The sequence below is a fragment of the Amyelois transitella genome, chromosome 17 (assembly GCF_032362555.1).
Source record: "Amyelois transitella isolate CPQ chromosome 17, ilAmyTran1.1, whole genome shotgun sequence".
In the NCBI taxonomy this organism is placed as follows: domain Eukaryota; kingdom Metazoa; phylum Arthropoda; class Insecta; order Lepidoptera; family Pyralidae; genus Amyelois; species Amyelois transitella.
Window position 1 is genome coordinate 5,391,396 of NC_083520.1, and position 23,028 is coordinate 5,414,423.

The 23,028-nt window shown below is 33.9% G+C and overlaps 2 protein-coding genes across 3 annotated transcripts in view; one reads left to right on the forward strand and one right to left on the reverse strand.

Moving 5' to 3' along the window:
- Positions 1–7,159, reverse strand: part of LOC106142239 (uncharacterized) — a 118,669-nt gene extending 111,510 nt beyond the window's left edge. The window contains exon 1 of the mRNA XM_013343934.2: positions 6,436–7,159. Coding sequence (XP_013199388.2) covers positions 6,436–6,714 — 279 coding nt within the window. The 5' untranslated portion in view covers positions 6,715–7,159. The remainder of the gene's footprint in view (positions 1–6,435) is intronic.
- Positions 7,160–7,283: 124 nt separating this feature from the next.
- LOC106142202 (uncharacterized) lies at positions 7,284–15,276 on the forward strand. 2 transcript variants are annotated; one of them, XM_013343881.2, is made up of 8 exons: positions 7,284–7,424; positions 10,140–10,220; positions 11,953–12,141; positions 12,340–12,456; positions 13,750–13,900; positions 14,235–14,379; positions 14,657–14,735; positions 15,015–15,276. In XM_013343881.2, the coding sequence occupies exons 1-8, from the start codon at positions 7,396–7,398 to the stop codon at positions 15,253–15,255; spliced, it is 1,032 nt and encodes a 343-aa protein (XP_013199335.1). In that variant the 5' UTR covers positions 7,284–7,395; the 3' UTR covers positions 15,256–15,276. The 2 variants fall into 2 exon arrangements, with proteins under 2 accessions (XP_013199335.1, XP_060804849.1); XM_060948866.1 differs by having other exon boundaries at positions 7,307–7,430.
- The last annotated feature ends 7,752 nt before the right edge of the window (positions 15,277–23,028 follow it).

The window sequence follows — 23,028 nt, forward strand, 5'->3', positions numbered from 1 at the left end:
CTTAGCTTTTTATATTACTATGATAGGTAAGTATCGAATACTTATATATATCAGGTAAACATTCATATCTATGCCCCTATTTCTATAAGTACCTACCTAAGAAACTACGAGGGCGTGCAACAAACATTTTCATTGTTTTTCCACTAATAAAAAATGCATTTTTAATTAGTAACCCAGTAATAAGTTACTTACAACTTACATTATCAAGTACGTACTTACTTATTTTCCAGAAAACGCAACACAAATGCTCATTTTAGCTCTTAAATACTGAATATTCAACTGGCTGTTGGTTTGTAAATAATGTGCCATCGAGACCAAGGCAATATAGAAAATCTTCTCTTTAAAATCATATAAGGGTATCTTTTCGCCTATGCAATCAAAGCAAGTACTTCAGACGTATCATTACCACTGAACCTTTAAGGGCAAGTCAGTTGGCTATCCATCTTGTACTTTTATTTGCTCTCACATAAGCGTTCTCCTGATTACCACTAACGATTTAAACCGCAAAGCAAGCAGAGCAAAATGAACCTTTTCCACATAATAGTGTTGTAAAAATAAGTAACATTCAACGCATATCGCCTATAGATTGCACTGACCAATGTGCTAGCCACAGAGCACTGAACAACCACTGTGGTGCTTTCTTCCTTGCTTTGTGAATGTAGCTATATTCGTATGAGCACGAGGCGATGCATTCAGATTCAGGACCGGTTCCTGTTAGGTCCCTTGGATACGGAGAGTTTTTGCACCACTGAAGCAATACCTTTACGACGTAAGTAAGCCGAGTCATCCAGATCTACTATGTATGGATGCCAATAACGATGACTTTTAGATACAAACGTACTCCACTTACGTAAATATGCATAGGGCACAAAATATTATTAAATTTTTCCCAAAAAAAAAACTATACTATTATTTATACATAAAATAAATATTAATTTTATTTTCCTGTGCAGCCATGTTGGCATGTTTTTTTATTTCTTAAAATCGAATTTTAAATAATTTAAAAATCGATTGAATTAAATTTGTCCTAATGAAAATAATATAAATGCGCTCAATTCTACACACATTTCTTCTAATAAACCCAAAGACAAGTCAGTAACCAAAAAACTACCTATTTTTCAGTTAGCTTCGTTATATGAACCAGAAAAACAAATAAGATATCGTATGCGTGATACAATTCTCAAACTGGTTATCATCGCAGCAAAAATCAACGTGTGCAAATAGTCTTTTAGAAAAGTGATAGTCATCTAAAATACAAGACGTTGCTTCTGTAAGTATCGGATTTGCTCAGTATACTTGAGCTTATTTACACTTCCTTTTGGATTTATGACGTCTAGAAAAGCGGTGATGCAAAACAACCGGTACTTCAGTAAAGGAAAAGAAGATTGGAGATTTCATCCAGCCAGGCAAACCGAGATTATAGGTAAAATTTCTACGCCGTAAATACATTTCCAGCAATGGAGTAGTGATGTGTCTACGATGAGTATGAGAGATATAAGTTTCATTTAAACATTGTCTCGCAGATACGAACGATTTTTCGAGCTACATTTCCTCTAATAGTTCGTTTTATCTTTTTATTATTTTAGCCTTATTAATTTCCTTACTGTAATATTAATAAATTTCAAAGGAATAGCAAACTTTAAAAAGGAAACTTTTTAAAAATTTAGTACAAAATATACTTAACACGAAATTAAACTAATTAAAGTAGATAATTATCTTTTTACTAACATTACCTAATATAATAATAATTTTGAATAAATCAAAATTATTTCAAGTTAAAAATAATTGTCATTGGCAAAATAAAATGACTTAACTAAACGATTGAAGATTAGTTATATAAAGATGATTTAATAATTTTTGTTGCAAAAATAAAAATGCGGCTGTAAAGTTCTTAGAAAGTCATTAATTTTAATGCGTTCGTTGCAAGTAGCGGACTGGCAATTACATAACTAAGCGTCCATCCAACAGTTCCGACCAAGTTGTCATTGCGAACCGCTACATAAAATGCTCTACACGAAAACGGTACCTAATGCGAGTATTTTTACGTACGAATGTCTACATACAAAAAAAAACAAAAAAACAACATCTTTTATCTTTCTTTTTCATAGAAGGTAGGTTTCCCTATTAATAGTTTAATATACTCACATTTTCGTTAAGTTTTCTGACTTATCTATTTTATCTTTATTTTTTTATTGTCACAAGAAAAATATATAATTATTACAACAATTACACTTGCGTCATCATAGAAATACGAACGTCGACAGTTATCTAAACTGTTTACTATGCCAAGTCGTAATATGAAGGAAATTCGAAGCCACGTACTAGTACTACGATCATTGATGTATGGATGGCATTATTCCAACTGTTGTTTACAAACACGACACAAGCAATAAAACAAACGCAAAGATGCATTCGTAGCCAAACATGAACTAGACATGCTTCCGGTGAAATAAAGTCAAGCTGAGAAGCTTAGGTCTTACTCCCATAATAATTTTTATGCAACATCTGTAATTAGGATTGGCGGTTAGGTTAAACAGTTTCAAACAATTTCAAAAGTTTCAAAAGTTTCAACTTGATTTGCACTGCACCGTAAAGCAATAGCTTAGATATCGATCAAGTTATCTTAATATCGAAAGTTACTTAAAGACAATGTCAAAATTAAAATTTTACCATCTCAGGTCAAAATGCTCTAGCCAATTTATGAGAGAACTTGTTGACTCTTAGACCTTCACGGGAAGGCATTTTGTCTCTATCAGACTAGTAATGAGGCAATTTCGAACGAAAGTTCTGTAAGAAGACGAACAAAAAAGTCCGACTAATTAGTTCGAATTTTATGATCAAGACCGAAGGGTTAAATTATCTTAAGAATAAGTGAGTGTTACATAAGTAATAATCGTAGAACAACAATATTACGTGCAATGGCGTTATGGTAAATTCATCTTTGCCATTGACAGACTGCCAAATGATTTGATGGTCTTTAATCAGAACGTGACTATCTAAATTGTTACACGTGACTGATTGCAATTCAGTGATGATTTCCTATACGATATTGATACTATAGTGTGAGGGGTTACATATGTTTCTACATTCAATATTTATTTATAGTGTTAATGTGAACGAAGACTATAATGTTACAGCATTGTTTATCAATTTTCAATAAATATCGCATTTTATCCCTTAAGTGGTGGTTGGTGTAGTTCCCGGCACCAATAGAAAAAAGAATAGGACCACTCTATCTCTTTCCCATAAATGTCGTAAAAAAGGCTACAAGAGATGAGGCTTGTAAACTTGGGATTCTTCTGTTAGCTCTGTCTACCCCGCAAGGGATATAGACGAGATTGTGATCAGATTCAAATTAAAACGGTTGGGTCATAAAAAAATATTAAGGTAGATGGAGTTAAATTAAATAATAAGTGTAGGTATATTTATATATCACATACCCATCTTGTACATTGCAAAAAAAAATATTAAGATAATTTTAAGGAAAACAGAAAGTAATAATGTATCGAAATTGATTACTGGTGAACGAACTACTTCGATCATGCATTTAACCTTTGAACTTTTACTCCAACATTATCATGCATATCTGATGATAAGTGCCAGTTATAATCTGTGGTTATAATTGAGTACGTTTCTATTTATATACTTTATGTAAGACTTACAATTTCAATAAGATCGAAATTTGATATATACTATGATTTCAGTCAAAAAGATAATTTCGGTTCTGTACAAAATATTTCATTGAAACTTCGCGAGCATTACTTATGTCTTTTTATTGCGACATCACTTTCTCTTGCGAATTTTTAACGTGTGCTTCTAGTTACTCAACATTGCTTATGTCTCTTTGTAATTTGTGAATAATTTAAGCTGTCCCAGAATTTTTACGCTGCTTGTGGATTTCTGATGTTCGGTCTTAGTATCTTCACAGGAAGACATTTTTCTTCTCTTTTGTCAGACAAGCTTTGATACTATTTCGAACGAAAGATCTATAAGAACACGAGCACAAAAATGTATCATTGTCAATAATTTTATTCAGAACTCCAATTCAATACTTGTTAACCAGTTGTAACAGAATGCAAAATGGTGCAACACGTGGGAGTTCTTCCTCATTAACTTCAAATGGCACATCACAATCTGCTGTTACATTTATCCCAACCATTATCTTATTAAACTAAGTGGATAAATGTACTGTGCATCGTTTAGTGAAAATTTGATCTGTTTACAAACATCTGTTTCCACATTAAGATCAACCTTAATTTGTTTAGTCGTTTAAATATTAATATTTCGAGATTTCATAAAAATATATTAGATGGAAATTAATGAATTCATTAATTTTTACCGCCTTCAAAAAAAGGTGGTTCTCAGTTTGATGTATGATAGTATATTATGTTTGTGTGTCTGTGTAAGTTTGTTTGTATTATCTGAGTTTCGTTAAACCTATTTGATGCGGTTTTCAGAAAAGTGTTTGTTCCACATCAGAAAGAAATATCTATTACATAAACGAGGATATCGATTGGAGGCGGATTTCTTTGTATAAAAGTTATATCTGGTAGCAATTAAATAAAATTGACGATGTCACTGAACTGCATAGAAATAAGACATCCTTTCTTGATCTCTTCAATGTTTCTTAGAAAATGGAAGTTAAATAGATACTTACGCGATCGTGACGGTCATGGCGTCACTCGTTTCTTGGTGAAATTTATATTAATGAAATCCCCTTAATGTAAATGCTAGTAAAATATATAAATGCTAGTAAAATCTAGTGAAAATCCTAAGAAAGTCCAACATTCCGTTATGTAACTATGAGCATTGTTTTGCACAGTAATCTTGGTGACTTGTGGATATTTTTGATAAAGCTTTCCTTGTTGTAATTACGAAAGTAAACTCGATTCACAAGAAAAGGTCAGTTGTTTTATTTAATAAAACTGGAGCGAAATTTGCGAAATTTTACTGCATCAATATTGTATTTATGAAAAAAAAAAACGATCATGTACTTTAGGCAAAAGACGTAACGCCTTCGAGAATTTAGCCGATAATTTTAAAATCAAACAGCCTTAAATTTGAATACGTAATCGTGAAGTCAACAATTATAGAATAATAAAAATAAAACACAGTGGAAACTGTGCAGTGATGACGAATACTTTCAAAAACGATCTCCGGAACCATTCTGTGCACCTTATTTTAATAAGGAAGTACAGCAACATTAACAAAAATAAAATTATATACATCTTACGATATTGACACATCATCTATAGTTACGAATACAGTGTAGATTTTATATGTCGAAGAAATAAGAAGACATTATACAATTCAAACTCAAAATTTAAATTCAAATATTGAATTTGACGTACTAAGTAATTCTGTTTGATAAAAAATTGCCAATTCAATGTCAAATGCAAATAAACATAGCTCGACAACAAAGTGAAGGCAATAGCAACTCATTACTATATCAATGGAGAAATCCGAGGTGTGGGCGACACTGCGGTGGCGAAATATACCACAAACGAAATTGCAATGAGCCACCAAGCAACAAATTTGAATGCACACAGCGTTACATTCGATATAAGGCAAACAAAACATATAGCACAAACTTCTTTTGGAATTCAATTACAGTCATAAAATGACAATACAACTACTCGTAACAATGCTGATCGTTTCGATTATACAGTTTGATTGAAAGTTTTAACCAAATGTACTCGTAATTATTACGCTTAAATGCTCGATTAAAAATTTTTGAAGTTATTAAATGAAATGATCTGATTAGTCTAATGGTTGAGAAGCTATTAAACAACAGAAGCTTACTTATAGTGTAAGTATACAGTCATTCTCTTGGAATCGTTTAATAACATTGCTTAATGGAATTCTTGCAGACATATTATCCCCATTTTTATGACGCGGGAAAAGATTTAAATGTTTGAAATGTTTTTTGTTACGAATAAACTCTTGAACTACTCTTTCAAAAGTCAATTATAAAAATATGTTTTAAAAAAACGGTATTATAAGTAATTATAAGTTCGATTATCAATATCAGTGAAATTCAATAGAGTCATAGACTAGACCTCAGGAGTAACATCAGGCTACTATTATTCCTGATAATGCTCTTGGAAATGAAGTTTTGAGTGTTGTTATTACTTGCTCTGTTGCTCTTACATTCATCGATATGATTTTCGTGAACCTTGACGATTATTTCCTTCTTATCGAACTTTTACCATTTGCAATTACTTAATATGTTATTTCTGAAATTTAAATTGCATTGTCTGTTTCACCATAATAATTATGTACTTGTGTTTCAATATAATTTTTACCCGACTATAACAGAAGACCTACTGGCTGACAATCTGAAAAATAAAATCACAAGGTATTGCCGATTTAGTCGCTCATCTTAACATTGTATCTCTAAGTATGTATGTTTTTGTAAATTTAGACAACAATTACCTGTTTCTGTGTTTTATCCGGAAGTATGATGGAAAGTTCAAAATTACGATTTTTCTTATCGCGATGGTGAGACTTGATCAACTTTGATGAAGAGCGTGTAATACTATGCGCCTTCTCGGGCAACTTTAAAGCCACTATTGACATGCTACGTGAGAGTCTTCTACCAAGTTTCTTGGTGCGTAAAGACATGGATCCGCTGAGACCCCGCTTCGGCCCTTCTGCCGTTGTAGCTGCGGGAACCTCTTCTACACCACCACCGTCTTCACTAGCACCAGCCATTGCCACTATCCTTATAACACCAATAGCCAAGAATACTTAAACACCAACATTCACATCTCCAACACAATCGTGTCACATAACTAATCACCGCACTACGTGAAAGTCTTCTGTCACTGAGTCATCTTAACACGGATGTCTAGACAAAGAAATACTGCACTTTTCAACTGTTGATCGACATCGTGACTGCGTACCGATATCGGAGATCAGGGTCGTGCAGTTCGGACGAGCACAATGCGGATCATATGGTCACAAAGCCGGTTTGGATTGCGCGGGCTAATCCTGGGATTTGGGAGGATCTGTTTTGTTGATCGCTCGCTGGGAGCGTACTATCGGTGAAATGAATGGTTCGATTGAGAAACTAGAGTGAGTGTCGAGTTCAAATGGAGCGCGTTATCGCCAAGCGTGGTTCGGAGTGGCGGCGGCGTCGCGACGTGTGTGCGGGTGATCGCTGTCGGAGCGACTACTTGACGTTGGCGTTCGAGAGACAGGCTGCGAGCCGGCGGGCATATCGCCCCCGCCAGACAGTGACAGCACCACAACAATCCACAATCAAATTATTATTATCGAACAGCATTGCAGTTCAACACTGTGCACAAGCAAACATTGAGTCCTCTGACAATGAGTCAAAGAGTTCTCCCACGAGATGTTTGACACCGAATCGGGACGATAACCACCAGTTGTATGGATGTTACGGCTTGTTTCAGTTTCAGGTAACGGTACGTACTTACCTACACCTACCTATGTTTTATTGTTTCCGTGTTTATTTTTAAAATTGTGAAATGATCATTTCTTTTTTATTTAGGTTAAAGTTTAATTAAGATATTTTTTTAATATTTCCCATTAAATTGCAAAGATATGCAATTACATGGTGCAACCATGCAACAGAAAGCTGCGGGGACTGAGATTTGCAGGAATATCTATGAATACTGACAATATAAAAGCCATATTATGGTTAAAATTTTAATCTAACCTGTAAAGCAATAGTTACAAACTGGATTGGACATGGGTCAATAAATTTCAAGGTGATCAAGTTACTATTCGACACAGATGACTTATTTGCAGCTCACTTACAATATTACCTAACACCGTTGGCAGGTAGGCTCTGAGAGTAAAATAAGCTCTAATTACAATCTCGTGCTACGCGTAGTTGTCGTAGAAATTAAACCTTATCTTTAATTAAATATTATAAACAATAAATAATATTACGTGTCTTTTATGTTTGATATTATACTTGTGAAAATTAATAACGTGGAAAAAAATCATGCCACTGCCTCTAAGGACTGTCCACCAAGCCATTAGAAGACCTGTTACTTCTTTACTCTAAAATAATAAAACACACTCGCACATCATAACTACTCGTACATATATTCTAAATTTAAGACTCTCAGGTATGCATGCTAGATGCAATTATGCATCATTCACTTCCTTGACCTAGTGAGTCCTTACAGTATTCTCATGTATAGGTATCCATCTTTAGAATCATCACTTAGTTCAGATAAAAGGCCGTAATATTCACTCATTTTTAGTATTAACACGCCACAGGTGGTAAACCATATTTTAGAGTCAGTTTCACGTTAGCTCTTACTGGGTTAATAAAAAACAGAATCGATAACTCACGAACTTGATTAGCCGTGGAAAACTTTTAATTAATGAAATGATGAATTAATTTAAGTATTTAAGGTTGCCATTATAATTTTATTGGTTATTCTCCGTTATTTGCATCATAGCTTAGCAATAATGGTCTCTTAAAAGAAGTTTTGAAAAAGATTGCTGCAAAAGCGGTTCTTGCAATAAAGAGCTACGATGATGTACAAGTCGTAACAGTATTAAAAAACTTTTGCGCAGGACATTCCGTGGGAATTTTTAGAAACAAATGTAGCCTATGTTATTTTTAAAGGTTTATTCTGCGAGGGTACCATATTTCATCAAAATTGGTTCAGTAGTATTTGAGTTTATTCCTAGCAAACAAATCTTTTCTTTTTATTATTACTGTAAAGAAGTAAAAGTGAAAAGAATTTATTCAGGAAACGTCATGAAATTTTGTGAGCATATTGAGTAGGTCTGATATAGGTCTGATATTTATATGGCAAAACAACGTTTGCCGGGACATTATTACGATTTCTACGGTATAAACAAACCTTAGACGAGGGATATTTAAAAATTAAGTTTATGACATTTTTGGCATAAATTCATTACAGTTTACATCAACTGTCACTATCTAAACCAAAACGTACCCCGGATTTGAGGATTTTTCAAATATTTTCTGTTAAAATTAAATATTTTTGATGACTTTAGTTTATCAGCACATAATGCCGTAAGTAGCAATATTATTTTAAACATGAAGCCAATGGCCTTAGTACTACAGTTTCGAGTTAATTGTCAAGTCTGTCAGAAATCTTGAAATACCAGTCACCTAACAAGAGACTTCTATAAAAGCCTTGTTTGTAAGAAATTCATTGACTTACACATGAAAATCTCTATAATTATAAAAGTAATACGAGAACCTTTAAAAATGTTAGCGTGTGATTGCAGTACCTACCTACTTGTTCCTTCATTCTTCATAGCTAGTTCCCTGTTGACTGCAGTATAATTATTGATAGTAGGTAAATTAAGCCAACCGTTGTTTTTCTTTTTAAGATTTTTCAACAATGTGCAATTTGAGTCACTATTTTATGAAGTTCTTTTCCAATGTTCTTTGAATTTCAAATATAAAATTTTATCTCCTCAACATAAATCACTCGTAACTTTGTACGTTAACCATATCCAACTTCTTTGAACATTTTTCAGGCGAATGACTATTACAACAAAAAAGCACAAGTACCTACCTACATATTTTACAATATCTACATTCGCCAATTGCATTGTCCATTTCCAGCTCATGTGTCGAATTTCTTGGCCTTTAGTTTTTAACACTTACTCCACGTTGTTTTTCATGTTTATTGCAGTTTTTCGATTACTTTTACTTTTTACAAACATAAACTTGTGTTGACCATTTAAGGTTGACGTTCACCTACTTTTTACGTTGTAACTTCACAATACTTATAAATTTTGATTTGGAGATAATTTATCACCTTCATAAATGTTTACCCATAAAAATATACGATTTATCACGGAAAAAATATTTTTTGACATAAACGACGCTATCTGCAGATAACTTGAAGATAGTTAAGTATTTGAACTTAGTATTTACTTTTACTATAATAATAAAGAAATAATAAAAAACTGGGGCAAACGCACATCACAGATTGATAACTTGAAATTACACTAAAGTTTTAATCGTTCCGTTAACAGAAATAGAATTAATTTTCCCCCTCTTATACGGGGGGAACTTATTTCTATTTCTGTGTATGTTTTTTTTAAATTTATTGGGATAAATAATAAAGTTACTGCAAATTTTAACTGCTGTTTATTTTTCTTTTTTTTAGCAAACTCGAATCACCTTGGAGGAAAGATGGCGACTGGAAAGCACGATATTCACGACTGTACTCCTTTCATCACTCTTCTGTGTGAGTAAATGAATTGACTATAATTAAATATTATTCAAGTATTTTTCTAGCATTCCTCCACGATTTAGCTCACCTTATTATTCTATGAAATAGGAGTTGAAATTCGATATTGTGGGATATTTAACCATAAATGTTCCAGTACTGGTATTACATAATGGTCAAAAGTGCCCGAAACCGCCGAGCTTGCATGAAGAGAGTTATGAATGTGGATGAAGCAAAGGAAGTATGCAGGGATCGTGGCAAGTGAAAAGAGGTAGTCTCTGCCTACCCCTCCGGGAAAGAGGCGTGAGTTTATGTATGTATGTATGTATGTTCCAGTACCTAGTTGTTTGAATTCATTCATTACTATCCTTAATATTACCTCTCGTTTTCATTTTTTCACACAGGCAATGTTTGATCCTAAATCTCAAAGCTAAATCCTAAAGTACGTAAATCACATAATGCTGCAGTGTAGTTTGTTCCGCCGCTTCTTCTACACATGCGCTTTGGAAGCGGTAGTAGTTATAATTAGATTTAAGTTATGTGACGTCAATAAGTGATACCTTGTATCCAATTTTGAAAATAAATCTATTCTATTCTATTCTATTCTATTCTATTCACACATAATGTCAAACTAATAATTATGTTAGTCAATATCTTTAGAATTATCAGATCTACAGTAACTACTACTATAACTACTACTACTATACATCAACACAATGACCATTCCCTTAAAAAAAACTAGAGTTAGATTTCATGATATACATATCCATAGATATCACTTTGTTGACAATCAGCGGGTTAATTATTATCGTTGAGAAAGACATTACGTCTTCTTTTCCCGCTAACTCTTGAGAAGAAATATGAATTTTTTTTCCAAGAAATATGAAGAGGGAGAAGGAACTCACAGGAAAAGTCCTCGTAAAGGTCTTAAATAGCGTAGTGAAGGTGTAGTATATCATCGTTATCTTGTAGAAAAAAAAAATAAAGAAAATAAAATACTGAGTCATTTCTGCGTGACTAAGCGCAGCGACACCGTGTCGAGTGGGTATAAGCCTCATCACATTTTTTGTGAGCCGAATTATAAGTACTTAGTTTGTGGTTTTAAACCGCACTATTTATTAACTATTTGACTTAGACGGTATTTATTGAAAATTCTTATGCCAGAATTTTCTGGATCTATTGCTTCGGAATAAACTATACTTAAGTACCTTATAAGACCGAACTTTTGTATGTCTGTTAATAGAGTCTCTATCGATCACAAGCAAAATCTTTGATGCATGATAATTAGCCTCGCTTGAATGAATATAATAATATCATTATTATTGTACAAGATCAAGAATAAGACGGGTCTAAGGTCGAATATATAACGGCTGTCTCTTAATGGCTTCAGTTATTATCTGATAGTGTTCGTGTTGATTGATCTGCACAGTTATTGATTGTCTGTTTCAAATGCTCTATTTCTGTTAAAAACGGTAGATGAATAGGTAGAAGCGAAAAACTATTTTCACAAAAGCAATCATACGTCCTACTTGTCTAACGATAAAATATTAGAGCCGATTTCGAACCATTAGCAAAAGGTAGCCATTGTCCTTTCTCAAGATCTTGTCTTTTTCTCCTATTATTATACATTATATTCTGATCATTATTTATAATACCTACTTACAAAAATTCAGGTTCAAAAAGACAAGTTACAGGTTGTTAGACAATTAAAAAAAAGCATGAATTAATTGTGTTTTTACTCTCCATACAGCCAGAAAGAGGAAGAGCCACGCATATCGTTCATGGCGAACGACTCCTTGCCTTTCGCCTCCATGTCGAAGACACGCACGAGTCGCCAGGAGAGCTCTATTTCCGATACCTCCAGTCCTCGGTACCTCACCACCCTGCTCTCCCAAAGAAGCGAGATGTACAGCAGCAATGCGGGATCACAAAATATGCAGTAAGAGTTGATTATCCAATCCATAACTACGAGCCCCGTTTCACAAAGAAATGCAAGATATTTTTATATTTGTTTGACAGTAGTGCTTCAATTTAAACTATTATTAGCTTTTGGGTATTTTTAAAGTAGGAATTTCTGCTCTTAACGAATATTATTTTTAATTTAAACCAATTCTAAAGCATACACTTATATTCTCAGAAACGACAACTTAGGAGGCCACGAAACACTACTGCTTAATATGGTGCGCGCGCGCAGTCGGGAGTTGGAAGAAGCGGCAGATCAGACGCTGGACCTGCCGCAGGACGTATCCGATGAGTAATTCTCATTCCTCCTATTAAGAGATCAGGGAAAAAATCATACTGCTTGTAATAATGAAGATATCAGCCTGGTGTTTGTTGCATCATAACTGGAGATGATCATGGGATCCGCACCTATGACTACGATCCATTACATCTAAAATATTATATTATATATTTTAGATTTTAGATGAATATAATATTATACTTAGTGACAGGTTGCTAGCCCATCGCCTAAAAGAAGCATCCCAAGTTTATAAGCCTACCCTTTAGTCGCCTTTTACGACATCCATGGGAAAGAGATGGAGTGGTCCTATTCTTTTTTCTCTTGGTGCCGGGAACCACACGGCAATGCCGGGAACCACACGGCAATATTATGTATATAGATATATAGAATTCATTTGTGTAGGTAGGTACTCGTATACACAATCATAATGAATCCTTGTTTTGCTGACTATAAATTTTATTTTTCTCCGAGATAAAATATAGCAATCTACAAATTTCCGAAACATACTTATAAACCAGAATTCATTTATAATGAGTTCTAATAAAATGTGAGAATAACTTACAGCATTCACCATGCTACATTTAAACGTCTATTAAAGTACATTAAATTAGCATTATATGACACGTGCGCCTATTAAATCCGACGAAGATAAACCTAATTAGTTTATTAAGTACTTACTAGAATGACAAAGCCACATTAGTAAAAAAATGTTCATTTTCCCAGTAGACTTTCACTCTCAATTCAATTACGTGTATTAACTACAACTTTCTCACAAGTTCTTCGACGCAGTATGTCATTGAAACAGTAGGAGCTCATATTCACAGACTTTATTAATGTTTGTCATATTCTGACACTTCCGTAGAGCTTTAGTTTTGTAAACATTCTCCAAAATTACTTACCTGTGTTATTTTCTTAACTATTTATCAAACTTAAAAGACATTTAAATAGGTACTCTTTATTACATAGATCTATCTTTACTGCAATCTTGTTATAAACTCCTTATTTATATTCTCTTTCCTGACTGATCAACTTCAATCCCAGGATTCCCAGATATTAGTGCATAAAGATAATCATACATATACATACCTATACATGCATATATATAATCACATCTATATCCCTTGCGGGGTAGACTAAGCCAACAGTCTTGGACTGATAGACCACCAGATTCACAAAAATCTATATCTTTTGTGTATACCTCGCCTGGAAAAAATACTTTTATATATGATATATTGTATAGACAAGACCTTCAGGAGTTAAAACCTCATTATCTTTATTTAGTTCCCAAAATATGACCTTTCCCAGCCAATCCAGTGATGTCTGCACCCACGGGCTGAACATGATGCGCATGACAGAGCGCAGCATCTCCCGTTCCCGCGTGTCCAGGATCTCTACTCGTCGTGACATGGATATTCCATCCATCCTGGCCTTCACCACCGACATCGAACCAGAACCGGTTGGTAAGCTTTCATATATTGGATTATCATTAATATGCTACTGTATCTATGTTACTATATCTGCTACTATATCTGCGCTGAATATTCGATATGTTCTAAAACCTTTACGCTTCACCTCACATTTTGATAGATAAATGACTTTAAGCAAAATTTATGCTATCAAAGCTAAATGGCCAACTAAGCGAGAATAAGCATAGTACCTAATTACCAGTCTAAATATTCTGATAACCGTATTTATTGCACACACATAGTTTTCTTTTTCTGCCTACATCGATAGAGTAGGTAAGTACTTTACGGTAAGTTACTAGGTAACTTATCGTTTTTTTTTTCTAGGCACATCGAGAGATTCCAGCTTTCCAAAGATCAAGTGGGGCAAAACAGGAAGAAAAACTGCGTTGGTCTATCCGCCGTTCGGTCTGTCCAGTTTGTTCGCAGAAGTGGAAGGACCGAAGCTCTATAACTAACATCAAAAATTCCGGTTAGTGCATATTTTGGATACTTCCTACGTTTTTTAATCAAGTAAGGAGAAGCATTTGACAAAAAATCGTTTTTAACAGTATAAATCCTTTAATTTTCAATCACAGATTTTTCAACTATAAGGTTATCTACTAGATTTTCCAATAAAATTGGTTTAAGAAAAGAATTTGTCAAGAGAAATTATTAATTTGAGAATTCGGGGAACTTTGTTTTATACGAGGGTATAGTTTTTGCTATGCAATTAACCTAATTACTAAGTAGGATATCATTTGTTTCAGGCTTAAAACGGAACACTTCAATGGAGTTGCCATCAGTCATAGCACCAGCACGACTACGATCTTCAATTACAATAGGATAGTTAGTTTTGCATATTTTTAACAATATATTAATACCTTAGGTTATTACTAGAAATAGATTTTTTTTGCTACTAATTTATAAACACATGCATAAAACCAGTTTCTTTTTATTTTATTTCTCATCTCTTTTTCAAATCGTCGATTCAACTTAGGTATGCCATTCAAATATATAACATGTGAATCTCTTGTATCGATACGCATCCCTTCTCGGTATTTATTTTCTATTAAGGCAGGGCAGGACAATGCGATAAAATCTAATTCCGTTTCCCTCTCTTTTTAGCGTTCCTCGTCCTGCCCTGCCTGCAGTTGACGAAGACTTAGGCATAAATCGCAGAATGTTCCGAAGCTCGAGTGCCTCTTGGCAGCTGATCCGTGCTCGACGCTTCAGGGCCCCAAAACCAATAGTTCCTTCGCCAGAAGACAGCAAACCCCCAATCATATCGGAACCATTGGCGCAAAAAGATTTGGATTACCGTGTCTATCGATTTCTTACGGACGAAGATGTTAAGTTAATTTGGTGAATAGCTTAATAAGGAACTAAAATAAATACCTCATCCAAACCAAATAGGTATTTTGAATTTATTGAGATGAATATCAAACTAATCGAAGACAAAATTACATTATGAGGACTTATTCAATCGAATGAGGAATAATTAATCAAACGAAGAATAATTTATAATACTATTTGGACAACGTAGGTAACCCACATGATTCCGATTTCTATAAGGTCAGTTTAGTGAGGTGTTCGAATTAATTTCAAGAAACAAGTGGCAAGGCTTGCACGATAAGAGAAGATAGATAGATAGATACCTGTACCTAGGGTCTGTTTTGTAAAAAAATATATACCTACTTAAACTAATGGGAAAATCAAGCCTAATCCTGCTATTTATAAATTTATTTGAAAGAAAAAACTCAGTAGGTTAAGAAATAGTATATCTTTTTATGGTAAGATGATTTAGTTATGTAAATAGGATAAATATAAGCAGGTAAAACAAGTATACAATAACGTGAATGAGAACTTTAGATACAGAATACAGAAAGAAGGAATTTACTCCCCACTACTAGTGGTATTATCCTTAAGAGTATGACTACATATCGTCCCCTTACTGCAAAAACCAATTAAAGTCACTTTTTGTCAAAACTGAGTTAAGTGCACCTTCATAATCTCCTTTTCAAGCTCTATACGCTGGTAAAACCCGTTTTTTGATATGACGCTTCATTCCTGATTTAGCTTTTCGCTAAGATATCTTACAATGTAATTTTGAAAATAATGTACAGTAAAACAGTAATGTGTAGTGGTTAAATAAAATGTTTAAATAAAATTTACAGAAAAGATCAATAATCGTATTTTCAATGGTTTTGGCATGTTAAATTTTGACAAAAAAAAATTATTCAATTACTGCAAAAATATACTTAACAATACTAGCAAGCTTTTAGCAGTTACTTGTTAGATAAAATTCTCTATGTTACCTACTTACGAAATATTTAATAATCTGTTAGTCCTTTTTACTGATTCATATTTCCCTCGTAAATAAATATTATCTACAAGAAAAATATAATAAAGTAGTTTTGTTGGTTTTACTTGTAAGCTGTAAACTTTGATTTCATTCAGCCCGTCAGCAAAAACCGTGTAAGTCGCGTTTCAACCGTCGCTCTTACTGTGCGTCTGCGTTGAATTTCGTTAAATTTGCTGTTTTGTTTGCGTTAAACCTTGTATGTGGAGAAAGTAATAATACGAAAAAAGCGGGTAAGTAAAATCATTATGTAATTAATTTTAGGTTAGATTTTTGTAAAAATGATTTTGTTACCTACTTAGTTGAAATTTGAAACGGAATGTATTATTATGATCTATATTTTGATTATATTACACCTAACTATAGCACAATATTATAATACGCATGTACTTTGCTGATGATATCTGACGATAAATAATTTTTCATCTACTAAGATAAATACCTACTTACGTGCGACCTGGGGTGGCGGGAAGGCTTATTTTGTTTGTTTAATCATACTAATATTATAAAGCTGAAGAGATTGTTTCTTTGTTTGTTTGTTTGAACGCGCTAACCTCAGGAACTAATCCTATTACGGTGCACACATTTGCACAGCTAGTTAACAATATTTAACAACAGTTTTTATATCTACTAACATAAGAATGTGCATGTGATGATGATCATTTATTTTTAGGTGACTATAATAATACCTACCCAGTCAGTGTTAATGCGAAAGAATCTAGCCCATCGGAGTTGACCGTAAGTGCTCGTATAAGTGCTTATTGCAAAAAATTACACATCTAGCTACCATTTGATATATGTTACTATGCTATTTATTTGCTAATTAAAGATATTTAAATGAATGTTTTTAGTTGTTAGGTTTTGAAAGTGAATTTAAATGTGTACATCATTTTTAGGGTTCCGTACCCAAAGGGTAAAACGGGACCGTATTACTAAGCCTCCGCTGTCCGTCTGTCTGTCTATCCATCTGGGGTGACAGGAGAGATGATGCATCATCTCCCCTGTCACCCCCTTCCTACTTTACCTCTCCTTTTAGGCTTTCGACGACTCCTAGTCTTTCCATATCTAAATCGGTTCATTCAATTTATGTATTGAATAGAATATTTGCAAGTTCTGAAAGTATTCTGGAAATCCGTAAGGTTAGCCCTAAGATAAACTAGAACCAGAGAGCTGACTAGGATCAGAAGCCAGGATGGTAGCGTTGTGAGAGGAGAAGAATGTGTGTTAAGATATGGAAGGAGTATTTTGAAAGTTTATTTAAAAAAAATGAAGGAAATATTAAAAATTTATGTTATAGCGAAGAAAAAGAGAATGAGATGGAAGGCGAAATTGAAATGTTCGAAATTGTGAAAGCATTTAAGAGTATGAAAGCTGGTAAGGCTGCTGGGTATGATAGTGTCGGTCGAGATGCTAAAAAATTGTCCTGCGACAAGGCGTATTAGCTAGTCAGTTGTACTGCCTTTTCAATTTGTGTTGGAGAAGCGGCCGAGGACCTATTTATGGATAGTTGTTTGATAGATTTGAATGAGTCTGAAAGTGGATTAAGGATGAAAGAGTTACTCGTCAAATGTCTGCTCTATACCGACGATCAGGTTATACTGGCGTCATCAGCGGAAAAGTTACAGGAGATGGTAAACTGTATGCATGAAGCTTTGAAAGAGAAAAGAATGAAAGTAACGTAAGTAAAACTAAAACACTGTTTTTTTGAAATGGAGAAAGAAATGACAGCATGTAATATTTTGATTGGAGGAGAAAAAGTTGAGCAAGTGAAAGAGTTTGTATATCTAGGATCAAAGTTTACATCAGATGGAAAGTGTGATAGTGATATTGAAAGGAGAGTGAACGCGGGGAACATGGTGAATGGAGCTTTGCATGCCTTTATGAGCAGTCAGAAACTATCCAAAAAGGCTCGACTGGCTGTGCACAAGTGCGTGTTGGTCCCGACATTGATGTATGGGAGTGAAAGTTAGGTATGGCAAAAGAAGCACGAAAGCAGAATAAATGCAGTGGAAATGAGAGCGTTAAGATGTATGATCGGTGTGAAATTGAGTGACCGGATAAGGAACAGCGTGATAAGTGAATGTTGTGATATGAAGATGAGAGATGTAGTTACAGGAATAGAAAAGGGTATGTTAAGATGGTTTGGTCATGTGGAGAGGATGAATGAAAGCAGGTTGACTAAGCAGATATACAAGGAGAGTGTGGAGGGTAAGGTCGGAGTGGGAAGACCTAGACGAACGTATCTTGATCAAATTAAGGACGTCCTGGTAAAGGTTCAGGTCAAGAGTACCCGAAACCGCCGAGCTTGCATGAAGAGAGTTATGAATGTGGATGAAGCGAAGGAAGTGTGCAGAGATCGTGGCAAGTGGAAAGGGATAGTCGCTGCTTACCCCTCCGGGAAAGAGGCGTGATTTTATGTATGTATGCATGTATGTATTTGCAAGTTAGCAGAGAACAACTACTTATGCACATTTTATATTTCAGATGATAACAGTAGAGGATCTACAGACTTAAACGAATCAGCCACTAAAACTGCAGACTTTTTGTATGACGTTTTTATTTGATTTTGGTTATGTTAAATTAATAAAGTATTTTTATTTTAACAACATTGATGATGATGATTGTACTATTTGGTATTGTTTTTATACATAATAAAGTATTAAGGCCGTCAAAATTGTGTTTTAAACTTATTTGTAACATTTTAGCGAATTATGGGATATTTTAATATTAAATTAAAAGCAACTAACCCAATATTAAGTAATATTTAGGGCACTTAAGTAGTTAAGTTAAAAAATCTTTACAGTAAAAACCATTTATTTGCACCACCTCTCGCCCTAATTCCTTAATTTATTCTAGTTTTTCGAGGATTTGCTTTTATTGTACTAATTACCTTTAAAGCTTAATAAATAAGTATTAAAAATACATGAACAGATTCTTGAAAGGTTACAATCTTAATAGTGATTTGACAGTGCAAACCTTTAAACGTCAATTTCTCAAAACTTAATTTCATGCACTTAGTTGGTTTTTGCAGTAAGGGGACGATATGAGTCTACTAGAATCAAGAACCGCAATGTCCATAAAAACCAAAAACGTGTTATCTATGGTACATGAAACTCTAGATTTAAAAAAATATTTTCGTCCATTCAAAATCTAGCTAAAACCACAATGTCCAATAGAAATAAACGTTTAAAAATAAATGTTTGCAACAATATCAGCATTGTCCGCTCGCGTATGTATCCGAACTAGCATTGTCCATTACAGCCAATCACGATCGACCGCGGTCCGTAAAACAGTATGGCGGATTTTGGTGTCTATCGTAAGCAGTGCGCTCGGCTAATTTAATTTTTTAAGTTCAAAGACTGATTTGAGAGTTATAAAATATCGTTGAATATAAACTATGGAATGTTATCCACAAGTGGTTGACAATAAAAATGCAAGGAAACGAAGAGTTGATAGTGCAAATTGGAAGAAAAACAAGGAAAAAATTTACCGGTAAGTATAGTTGAACTACGTAGCTTTGATACTTGAATTTACATGTATTTAAAAAAAATATGTCGATGATGAAGTACGTATATAAATGTGTTTGCCAACCCATCTTCAAAGCGTGTACCCCCAAATGCAGTACTTTTAACTTACTTACGTACTTTACGTTACTTACACACTTTGACTCTTATCAACATTTCTACACACTTTTTATTTTAAATTGGGTACCTTCTTGGCTATTTTTTTATTAGTCCGTCTTTAGATCATCAAAAAATATGAGACAAGTATTTTTTCTTTTGTCATTTAGACAATAATATATAAAGATATAGCCTGATAAAGTTTCATAAAACGACCGAAAAAAAAATATGCTCAAAGTTTAATAGGTCAATTTTTGCTTTTTTTTTCCTAGCCTGTTGATGTTGGTTCCCACTGTTGGGCAACGGCCTCCCCTATTCTTTCACTCGTCTCTATCTATCTCTCTCAATTTTTGTTTAAATGACAAAAAAATACGTATGCCAAATTTTTTGGATATTATTCGTCGGTTATAATAGTTTGGTGATATTTTATGATATCAAACCTGTTAAATGTGTTTTAATAAAAAGAGACTAAATATCTACAGTCCTCAAACTTTGTTGTTCCAGGTACACTGCAAAGGACTTACCTGTTAAACCGTCATGTTTACATAAAGACAAAAAGCTGCAATGCTCTGATATTAGTATGAATGATCTGCAGTCTTTTCATGGATCGTTTTATGCTGTAACGGATAAAGTTAAACAAGATTTGTTCATACTCAAACATGTAGTAGCTGTACAAACAAAACGCCGTCGTCCTAGGTCTAATTCTATGCATTATAAACCTAGAGAAATGCAAAGGATGTACAGGATTTATTGTAGATCTCAAAAAAAGATGGTGTTCGTTTGCCAAAAAGCTTTTTTGCAAACATTGCATATAAAAAGATATCGGATAGAAAATGTGATAAAGAATTATTACTTAAAAGGAGAAGTCCCGAAAGAAAAACGTGGTGGTGACCATAAGTCACATAAGTACATCGAAAAAAAACGAAGTGTTATTTCATTTATAAAATCATTTAAATGTTCTGAGGCGCATTATTGTAGAGGCAATACTAAGCGTATGTATTTGCCGTCAGAATTATCGATAAATAAAATGGCTAAAATGTACAATGCTCAATCAGCTGATAATCTGAAAGTTAAAGCCTTATATTTCCGTAACATATTTAATACTTGTTTTAATTTGGGATTTGGCACACCACGTGTTGATGCATGTTCTACATGCTTGCAACTGTCCGAGAAAATTAAAGTGGCGAATGAGACTGATAAAAATCAGTTAATGGTGCAAAAAACTGTGCACAAGAGACGTGCCAAAGCATTTTTTAATATGTTAAAGGCAGAAGATCCTTCAATTAAAATAATATCTTTCGATTGCCAGAAAAATATGGTTTTACCAAAAATTCCCGACCAAAGTACATACTATTCGAGACAGCTATATTTTTTTAATTTCACAATTGTAGAAGGCAATTCGAAATCACCATTAACAAGTAAAAATGTTTTTAGTTACTGCTGGACCGAAGATGAATTTGCAAAAGATGCAAATTTAATTTCATCTGCTGTTTATCATCAATTATCTAACACTGTTTTTACACCAGAATGTAAAACCCTTCGGATTATGGCCGACGGTTGCGGCGGACAAAATAAGAACTCAATTTTAATAGCAATGCTTTCAAAATGGTTAATTCATAATGCACCAATGCATATAAAGATTGTAGAAATTGTGTTCCCTGTAGTGGGACACTCGTTTCTTCCTGCTGACCGAGTCTTTGCTCGTATTGAAAAACAACTGCGAAAAATGGAAAATATATTAAATCCGAATGAATATATAGACGTCATAAGTCAACATGCAACGGTTATCAATGTAGGAAGAACATGTCAAATCTTTGACTGGAAAAGCACGGTAAAAGATATATTTAAAAATATTGGAACCTGGCATGTGCCTTTTTCTAAATGTAAAAGATTTTATTTAAAGAGGGCCAGCAGATCTAGTGATATGGTTGGTCTTCGAGGAGAACTACACTACAGACAAGACTTAGGCCAATATAAAAGTGTTTGCAAAAAAAATAAAACATCTGCAATGATTGCACCACGTATGATTACAAAGGGAGTTGATGTAAAACCCTTAAAACTTAGGGATGTCAGCAAATTACTTAAGACTCATTATGGTGACGATTGGCGAAGCTTCCCTAATTTGGTATATTTTGCTAATGTGGTACCACAAGAAATTTTGGTAAATGAAGGTGACGATGATAACCCTGAAGAGTCAATGTGCGAACTTCAAGAAGAGCTGCCGTCATTAATTATTTAGTTTTAGTACTTATGCTCAAAATAAACATTAACCTAAGCGTAGTATTGTTTGTTTGTTTTTCGTGTGTGTAAGTGGCCAACATGGTTTGGGTGGTTTTTTCAAGCCGCCTAAAGGCATCTGACATGGCTTAACGACTGCCATCTATGATGACAGCCGGGACCAACGCGTAGTATTCAGATGCATAGGACGAATATTGTACAAAATCCCATTCAAACTTCAACCCCCCCTACAACCCCACCCACTTATTTTTTGGAATTTAAAGTAGCCTATGTCCATCTCTGTGGTACAATACAACCTATTATAAAATTCATCGAAATCGGTTCAGCCGTTCAGCTGTGAAAAAGGAACAAACATACATACATACACACTTTCACAATTATAATATTAGTAATCGAAATCGGTTCAGCCGTTTAGCCGTGAAAAAGGAACATACATACATACATATACACTTTGGCATTAATATTAGTAAGGATACAGTGATAAAGTTGGTAAATTGGACATAATAGTTTTGTAGCTTTATGTATGCAAACTACTCAAGGATCAAAACTTTTTAGCAGATTACATTGAGAATAGGTATGTTTCAAAATTAGCAATGTCCAACAAGCGTATGAAACAGAGACAGCAAAATCCACTTGTATGTCTCAAAACCCGCAATGTCCCAACTGTTTTAATTAATTTAACTGTAGTAACATTACAAAGTCCATAATTTTAGATATAATGTAACATCCAGGAGATATCTGCAGCCATTCACAAAAATTACAGTTACCTATAACAAGCGAATAATTTATAATCAAATTATTATTATTTGTGAAAATACTCTAAAAGGGACATTGCTGTTTTTGATTCTAGTAGACTCATATTATCCTCGCTCAAGCATTAGTATTCGATACATTAGTATGTATACAATATCTTTACTTTAAA

Excerpts from the sequence above, each read along its gene's own strand:
- LOC106142202 (XM_013343881.2), top strand. The coding sequence starts at position 7,396 with ATGGATGTTACGGCTTGTTTCAGTTTCAG. Across the intron at positions 12,457-13,749 it reads CCGCAGGACGTATCCGATGA|CCAATCCAGTGATGTCTGCA; the intron begins GTAATTCTCATT and ends GACCTTTCCCAG. Across the intron at positions 14,736-15,014 it reads TCTTCAATTACAATAGGATA|CGTTCCTCGTCCTGCCCTGC; the intron begins GTTAGTTTTGCA and ends CTCTCTTTTTAG.